This window comes from Oncorhynchus clarkii, chromosome 9, assembly GCF_045791955.1.
Source record: "Oncorhynchus clarkii lewisi isolate Uvic-CL-2024 chromosome 9, UVic_Ocla_1.0, whole genome shotgun sequence".
Taxonomy (NCBI): domain Eukaryota; kingdom Metazoa; phylum Chordata; class Actinopteri; order Salmoniformes; family Salmonidae; genus Oncorhynchus; species Oncorhynchus clarkii.
In genome coordinates, this window is record NC_092155.1 from 65,880,656 (window position 1) to 65,890,134 (window position 9,479).

The 9,479-nt window shown below is 39.8% G+C and overlaps 1 protein-coding gene across 1 annotated transcript; it reads left to right on the forward strand.

Annotated features, from left to right (window-relative positions):
- The first annotated feature begins 7,908 nt into the window (after window positions 1–7,908).
- On the forward strand, window positions 7,909–9,180 carry LOC139416810 (G0/G1 switch protein 2-like). Its single transcript, XM_071165889.1, has 2 exons — window positions 7,909–7,969; window positions 8,219–9,180. Exon 2 carries the CDS (start codon window positions 8,234–8,236, stop codon window positions 8,570–8,572), a length of 339 nt encoding a protein of 112 aa, XP_071021990.1. The 5' UTR covers window positions 7,909–7,969; window positions 8,219–8,233; the 3' UTR covers window positions 8,573–9,180.
- The last annotated feature ends 299 nt before the right edge of the window (window positions 9,181–9,479 follow it).

Here is a 9,479-nt window from a genome sequence, read left to right on the forward strand (position 1 = left end):
GACCAATTACTTTTCATCTACCAATTAGAACGGTGTATGTAAATATCTTCAAATGTGTTTCCTAACACCCACACGATAAGACTGAGCATTTGAATGGCCAAAATAGGCTCAGTGAAATAAATTAAACAAAATATATGCTGGAGTTATTTTCATTAAATAAACACACAGTGATGATTTTAAAACACAATTTAAAGACCGCATTGGGACTTTAAGCATAGTTTACTAGTACACTAGTTATGGTCATTTTTGAGTCAGTGTTATTAAGTACACATGAGCTCTAGAATGGACCTTTTGGTTTGATTGTCAGTGAGGTTGTACAACAGATTTATTTTAGGATGAACTGCTTCGCCAGGTCTTGGGTAACTTGGTATGGCTTGAGTGTGAGCCCTTCAGCTGAGGTGAGCTCAGTACAGGATAATACTGTACCCTCATCATTATTATCATGTAACAGCTCTTCAGTACTCATCTCTGCAACCAAGGTTAACCCTATATATAGGTGGCCATGGTTGTATGAGGTCCAGCTTGGGAATTTACAATAAGTTCCATGGGATCTTTAGTGACCACAGATAGTAAGGACACCCTTTTAATGTTCCATCCGAAAGAGGGCACCGCTACACAGGGAAATATCCCCAATCACTTCCCTGGGGGAGTGGGATATTTTTTTTAGACCAGAGAAAAGAGTGCCTCCTACTGGCCCTCCAACAGCATCTGGTCTCCCACCCAGGGAACAACCAGGATCAACCCTGCTTAGCTTCAGAGGCAAGCCAGCAGCAGGATGCAGGGTGGTATGCTGCCAGAAAAATACATACTTAGCTTCCAGTCAATGTCTCTATACCAAGTTGAGAGTCTCATCTTTCAGATACAATTGGAACTGATTTGATAGCCCATAGCGTTTCAAAGTGTCTCTTTTCAATCATTACTAATTTTGGGTAAAAAACAAATTATGTTGCTGCTTTTAGGGTTAAAGTGTGTTAAACCGTGTTCTGATGTTGAACAGGACCATTAAAGAAACAATGGTTAATATGTGTTATAATCATTGCATAGAAATGTGATGGCATGCCTTGTTTTCCTTACATGACTAATTGATGCTGTGTTTGATATTGCTTCTCCTTTGTCATTGCCTAGTGCTATGACAAGTTATCAAATGATCAGTACCAGATAAGCCTATGAGAGATTAATGTACACTATAAACCTGTGAAGAGTCAAGGGCATGAAGGAGTCCTTCACATCTACAATATGCTGTTACAATCCAGTGAGGTCATTAAAAATTTGCATCCTGTTTCTTGTGAGTGCTGTGCTTGCATTGTGGTGTTGTGTGAGCACATAGGCTATGGCTAGCTGTAAAGCTTGATATATAATTTATAATTATCAAATAATAATTACTGATATAGAATGTCTGACAGTAATAATGTTTGCCAAATCAACATGCATTGAGCGCATGCATAAACCCATTGCAATTTGGCTATGCAGTGCCATTTTCAGTATTCTGCATGTGTATGAAAAGTATAGATGAATGCATCAACAGTAATATACTAAATATATATTTGCATGATGTCACCTTGATGAAAAGTAATACATCCTAACACATTCCTATTTCAATGAATAGGCTACTGCACATCTGGTAATAAAAATGTATAGATCAAAGATACAATTTGTAATTGTAACAGCATGACCCTGCCACTTTGTTTGGTAAACTGATGGATGGAAAAGTAACCAATTTGACAAAAATTATCCCATTATTTGTTGTTCAACACCAGCACGACGTTAGAGAGACATGACATAGTGTTGACTACAGACTGCACTTCTCTCTCAATAAATGAACAACCGTGAGATATCGGCCCCTCCCCATTAAATGGGGATTTTTTGTAACAGTATTTTTATTGGAATTTCACAATTTTCACCCATATTAAGAGAACACAGAGACAACAGAGACAAAGCACACAGAAAAAAAAACAAGAAAAACAGCACCCACTTACACATATCTACGCATATATATATATATATATATATATATATATATATATATACACACATATATACATATATATATATATATATACACACACATACATACATACACTCATGCATATACACACATATACGCGGACGCACACACACCCATACCTACGTACACCATTTTCCTCTTCCCTAAACGGGGATTTAACCGCGGGACCTCATCTAAGACCTGAAAAAGATTGTTATTTCCGCGGCTGCCGACACAGTAATCTGTCCAGTCTTCAACGTGTTTTTGGCAGGAGAGTCAGAGAATAGCTACCTACATCAACTACAGCAGCCTCGCAGGAAAGTCCAAGAGAAATCCCCTATGCCCGTGTAAACTGCTTCTAGGGTATATATAGGCCTACCTCATTCGTTCCAAAATCGGTCCATCAGTGCTTCTGAATTGAAGGATTGTAGCCACGTCCTATGATATAGTTTTTTTTTTATATATATACATTTAAAAAAAGGTAATTTCAGCAAGCAACTGTTTAGCCTAATTTCTAGGCTATTCTGCGCGTGGATGACATTCAGATTCTGAAATAAGTCCATAACCCTACAACTAAATTCAAATAATGTATCTTATCTGTAAATCTATTTTTGAGGTTGTTTTACAATCAGAATCGTGTAAAATATAATTTTTAACAGGCTAATTCGATTGATTGCGCAGGGGATGCAGCAGCCAATTTGGTCCCTCCGGCGGCTTTGTGTTTAGAGCCGTAGGGAAAAAACACTGGGCCAGTTTTTAAACGTCTAACAATCTGATAAATGTCTTTAAAGTTTAAACGAGCCTGAAGTGATGATCAAAAGATTAAAACATATCTAAACGATGTTGTACGTCTTCTGAACTATGGATAGCAACACTTGAACACGGTATTCCGTGATGTATTTTCCTCTGGGGAAAATAGTATATTCTATTCAGTTGTGTCTAGCCTAGGCTATTGCACGTGTCTGAAGCTATCATCTATGCTATGATGTGGTATTCTTCTAACATTGTATGCTCTGCTCTGCACTTGGATGATTTGATCTGGATATGCACATGAATCTGGATTACTGAATATGCACAATCATCTGGATTTACTCTATATGCACAATCATATATATACACACACACACTATAAATATATATATATAAAATGTAAGCGGTGCGTAACTGGCTGCGGGGAAGTCAGGCGCAGGAGAGCAGAAATGGGTAACAACTGGAGCACTTTAATAATGCACAAAACAAGCTGTACCCAGAACGACAAAATACGGGTAAAATAACCCCTCGCAAAACCAGACATAAGTGCACATGCCCATACAACAAACAATCTCACACAAAGACATGGGGGGAACAGAGGGTTAAATACACGACAAGTAATGAGGGAATAGAAACCAGGTGTGTGGGAAAACAAAACAAATAGAAAATGAAAGGTGGATCTGCGATGGCTAGAAGACCGGTGACGCCGAACGCGACAAGGAGAGGACCCGACTTCAGCGGAAGTTGTGACTATATATATATTTAGCCAGGACACCTTTTCGTGAAAAGGTATTTGCCCCCTTTCTAATTTTCTTTACTTTTACTTTTTTTTATACTGAATATTATCAGATCTTCATCTTTTGATATTTTGGCCAGCAGCATACCACACCCTGCATACTGGCTTACTTCTGAAGCTAAGCAGGGTTGGTCCTGGTCAGTTCCTGGATGGGAGACCAGATGCTGCTGGAAGTGGTGTTGGATGGCCAGTAGGAGGCACTATTTCCTCTGGTAAAAAAAAAACAACAACAACAAATTATCCCAATGCCCCAGGGCAGTGATTGGGGACACTGCCCTGTGTAGGGTGCTGTCTTTCAGATGGGACATTAAACGGGTGTCCTGACTCTGAGGTCATTAAAGATCCCATGGCACTTATCGTAAGAGTAGGGGTGTTAACCCCAGTGTCCTGGCTAAATTCCCAATCTGGCCCTCAAACCATCACGGTCACCTAATAATCCCCAGTTTACAATTGGCTCATTCATCCCCCTCCTCTCCCCTGTAACTATTCCCCAGGTCGTTGCTGCAAATGAGAATGTGTTCTCAGTCAATTTACCTGGTAAAATAACGGATAAATAAAATCCAAAACCTAATATTAGATAAAGGGAACCAGCAGCAATACAGGACTCTTTTTTTATAATCTGAAAACACATATATGTTATTTGCCCCTCTTATACTTTCCACCTAATCTCCCTCTTCAAAAATACTGCTTTAAAGCAGATAGATATTGCAATGTTATTAAAGTAACTAATCCAATGTTATAAAATCAGATAGCTAATACAATGTTTTTAAAGAAGCTAACTAATCCAATGTTATTAAATCAGATAGATAATCCAAGGTTATTAATCAGCTAGCTAATCCAATGTTATTAAAGCAGCTAGCTAATCAGATGTAATTAAATCAGCTAGCTAGTCCAATGTTATTAAATCAGTTTGCTAATCCAATGTTATTCAATCAGATACTGTTGAAGTCGGAAGTTTACATACACTTAGGTTGGAGTCATTAAGACTCGTTTTTCAACCACTCCACAGATTTCTTGTTAACAAACTATAGTTTTGGCAAGTTGGTTAGGACATTTACTTTGTGCATGACACAAGTAATTTTTCCAACAATTGTTTACAGACAGATTATTTCACTTATAATTCACTGTATCACAATTCCAGTGGGTCAGAAGTTTACATACACTAAGTTGACTGTGCCTTTAAACAGCTTGGAAAATTCCAGAAAATGATGTCATGGCTTTAGAAGCTTCTGATAGGCTAATTGACATCCTTTGAGTCAATTGGAGGTGTAACTGTGGATGTATTTCAAGGCCTACCTTCAAACTCAGTGCCTCTTTGCTTGACATCATGGGAAAATCAAAAGAAATCAGCCAAGACCTCAGAAAAAAAGTCTGGTTCATCCTTGGGAGCAATTTCCAAATTCCTGAAGGTACCATGTTCATCTGTACAAACAATAGTACGCAAGTATAAACACCATGGGACCACGCAGCCGTCATACCGCTCAGGAAGGAGACGCGTTCTGTCTCCTAGAGATGAACGTACTTTGGTGTGAAAAGTGCAAATCAATCCCAGAACAACAGCAAAGGACCTTGTGAAGATGCTGGAGGAAACGGGTACCAAAGTATCTATATCCACAGTAACATGAGTCCTATATCGACATAACCTGAAAGGTCGCTCAGCAAGGAAGCTCCAAAACCGCCATAAAAAAGACAGACTACGGTTTGCAATCGCACATCTGTACAAAGATCGTACTTTCTGGAGAAATGTCCTCTGTTCTGATTAAACAAAAATATAACTGTTTGGTCATAATGACCATCGTTATGTTTGGAGGAAAAGGGGGAGGCTTGCAAGCCGAAGAACACCATCCCAACCGTGAAGCATGGGGGTGTCAGCATTGTACTGTGGTGGTGCTTTGCTGCAGGAGGGACTGGTGCACTTCACAAAATAGATAGCACCATGAGGGAGAAAAATTATGTGGATATATTGAAGCCACATCTCAAGACATCAGTCAGGAAGTTAAAGCTTGGTCGCAAATGGGTCTTCCAAATGAACAATGACCCCAAGCATACTTCCAAAGTTGTGGCAAAATGGCTTATGGACAACAAAGTCAAGGTATTGGAGTGGCCATCACAAAGCCCTGACCTCAATCTTATAGAAAAGTTGTCGGCAGAATTGAAAAGGCGTGTGCGAACAAGGAGATCCACAAACCTGACTCAGTTACACCAGCTCTGTCAGGAGGAATGGGCCAAAATTCACCCAACTTATTGTGGGAAGCTTGTGGAAGGCTACACAAAACATTTGACCCCAGTTGGTGTACTTTTGTCCTTTCTTCTCATGTGGTATGGATGAAAAGGTCCCCACATGAGCGCTACATGCAGCGTGTTATCCCTCTTTCCCACCCCACTTCCCACCTCTCCCAACCCCAAAATAGTTGACTTGGAGCACAGCTAGCGAGACAGACTTCCTATTCAGGCAAAAGAGCGTGGCACAGAACCCAGAAATATGGGTCAACGGTCCCCGAACAGTCTCCCAGTTTCTTCACAGTTACATACATGCCAGTTCAGAGCCACTACTAAAACAGAGTCTGTGTAGAGTTTGTGGAGCTCTCCTCTTACACGTAAGGGTTTTTCTGACAGCATAATTGCAGCCACATTATGCAACATTACCTCTAGGGAGTTTATCATTGCCAAGAACCAGTGAGAAGGGAAAGGTTGAATTTACTGTGCACATAGCATGAGAATAAAGAACATGAGTGTGCATCTCAGGATTCCAGATAGCAATGTGTGACAACGCAATTTTACAGTGGACTTTATCCCTTTGGTCTGACTGGCAGTCACATTTTGAAGAATGTCAGTGGGTCTGGAGTGTGAAAAATCCTTTTCAACAGTCACCCAGGTCTGACAATATGTTCTGTATTTTATTATCGCCATCAGTGCCCCAACACATGGCCCTCTGTGACGAGTGATAGGGAACAGACTATTTCACAACTGATCCAGACGACTGCCTTCCTCCTCTTGTCCTCCTTTTGGAAATCATGTCAAAGGGCATGGTTCTTCACACACATCCAACGTAACCTCATCGACTTATCATCAATGTCAATATATACACCCATTTATTGTGGACACCCATAGGCTAAGGCACTGACACAGGAGGTCTCAGAGGCATTAGGACTTACACAAAGCTATCTGGACAATTTTGCTTGATTAGGAATGAACCGAATACTGCAGCTGGGGCTTTCCAACCAATAAAGGGGTAGCCACAGAGATCATTTGATTGATCTTTTTGGGGGAGGTACTTAACATCAAATAATTCTCATTGGATACAAGTCAACCTCTCCTGATGGTGTTTAATGTACAAGACACTTGACACAAACCACCCAACCACACATGATGTTCAATGTTCAGCAACCAGACACTGGACACAAACCAATCAACCAAATGCACATGATGGTCAATGTTCAGCAACATGTGTAGTGTTAGTCTAAGCACCCTTTATTATTCATTGTGGAGTTGTCAATTCCAGAATATAAAAGAATAGTAGGCAATACAAGTTTCACTCTTATGATGAACTATTTGCCTAGTTCAACTTCAAAGTTTTGCAGGTAGATGAGACCCACAAAAGAGGGTCAGGACTTTCACCGTTGACATAATTGAACTTAATTTTTTTCTGATGACATGTCAGTGTAGAACTAACAGGCCACACTCATAGCAGTGTTTAAAAGCAGCAAGATCAATGAGTTTCTGTAGTTGTATTACGTAGCATCATACACTGTCAAGCTGACACTCAGGGCTTAGTGATGACTGCTTTTCACGTGATAAGTCTGCAGTAATACAGTAACCTATTCAGCACTACTACACTTAATAAAGATGCAGTCCGGGATCTTAAGTACTTACAAATTCGTAACATATCATACAAATTGGAATTCATAGCATATCATATTTTGCGGGATGTAGCATTTCATATGAAATGGATGACGAAGTACACAATTGTGCACAATTTTCAGAGACCCCTTTTGCCTCGTGAGCGCTAGTTTCAAAACTACTAGCTGAAATTATACAAACCTCTAGAGCATCACTTTAACTTGTCCAACCACACCATTGCATCTATGTTGCATGACCCAAACACATGTGACTCACGTGATATTACTTGCACAATATATTTTGGCAAGATGGAGGTTTTCGATGACCTTGCCTTTGTACCCACTCCTGGCTGTTTCTAAAACATCACTGGACAAATGCCAATTGCACCAGACATTGAAGACATTGCCTCAAAGCAGTTGCCTCCACCACTGCACTTGCTCTAAACACCCATCGTCATGAATATTCATCATTTGACACTATGTGGGAGTTGACATGGATCCCATTGTGTATAAAACCCAGCACATCTCATTGCATCTTCGTTTGTGGATGCTCGAACTAACACGAAATCTTAGGAAATCATTTAACAGGTTCCTATACAAGTAAGTATATAAAAATATTTTCTGCTCTTTTCTGTGGACTCTTCATTCAATCTAATTTAGAATTATACAGTGAAATCTACATGGTCAGAATATTATTTGAGATATTTTCACTGATATATTACTTAATGCATTATGATGATCATAAAAGGATCGGCGGTCAATACTAATCATTTAGCAAATTAGTTATTTTTTCTTTGCAGAGCCATTGAATAGCCTATTAATTATTAAATGTAATTTTTTTCTCCATAGACTCAACTTAAGACAATGGAGACTATGAACGAGATCATTCCTTTCGCTAAAGAGATCATGAGCCAGAGGCCCAGTCGGGGCATGATGAAGGTGTACCTGCTGGGTTCTACCCTGGCATTGTTTGGAGTGGTCGGTGGGCTGGTGGAAACGGTCTGCATGCCATTTTGTGATCAGGAGCCATTAGACGAAGAAATGATCAAGCTGATCACAGAGGAGAAGAAGAGGCAAATGCTGGAGCCAGAGATAATCACTGACGAGCCTGATGTTGTGGATGAGTTGCAAACGGAGATTGATGCTAAGAAGCCACTGGAAAGTCGTCAGAGGAGGGCGTCTATCAGGTCACATGCCTGTTGAAGATGCACTGCAACTCCTTCTCATGTTGATTGAACTCTACACACACTAATGAAACCAACACGTAGAACACAAAATGTTGTGAAATAAGCTAAATCCACCTGGCAATCAAAAGGGATTGCACTTGGTGATTTTATCATGATAATTTGGCCATGTTTAGGGACACCTTGCCGTATTAGCAATGGGAAGAGAAGAGACTGGATAGATGGATGGATGGATGGACCGATGCAACAACAGGCTACAGTTATGACTGGCTGCTGGGCAGCAGAAGCTTTATGACTGATTGAGAATTTGTATTTTCTTTTGGCGACCTAATAAACCTATTTTATGTTACCACTGGGTCATGATGTGTTTCATGTCAAACAGTGTTTTGAGTAACCTAAGGTAGCCTGTCCAATAATGTATATATATATATACCCTAGATGACCGACAGGGGGCTCTGTTTTAAGGCCACTGCGCAGGCATTTTTGTACTCCTCCACTAGTGTAAAAAGTTATAGAAATGCATTTATAAATGTCTACATTCATTTTTGCCAAGTATATTCTATTACAGACACCTTCATGCATACTTATTTGAACTGAACATAAATAAATAAAAAATCTTAAGGTAAACATTTTTAGAGGTCCAATGTTACTGTTCCCACTACACGAAAGAAATACATAAAAACATGTCATTCTGTCCTTGAAACATTTGATTTAAATATTGTAAAATTCCACCCATTCCATTGAAGGACTGCTCCTTCTGAGGTGTACAAATATGGAGGTCAGTGGCTTCAAAGCCTATCATTGGCCAATACATAGCATCAGCAATCCAATGTTTATATACTATAGGTTTCAGAGAGGACACACATTTTGAAAAGGGACAGGAACGCTGAAGGAGGTGCAGTATATGGTCAATAAGAGGGCTTTTC

Coding starts and splice junctions, on each gene's coding strand:
- LOC139416810 (XM_071165889.1), top strand. CDS start 8,234: ATGGAGACTATGAACGAGATCATTCCTTTCGCTAAAGAGATCATGAGC.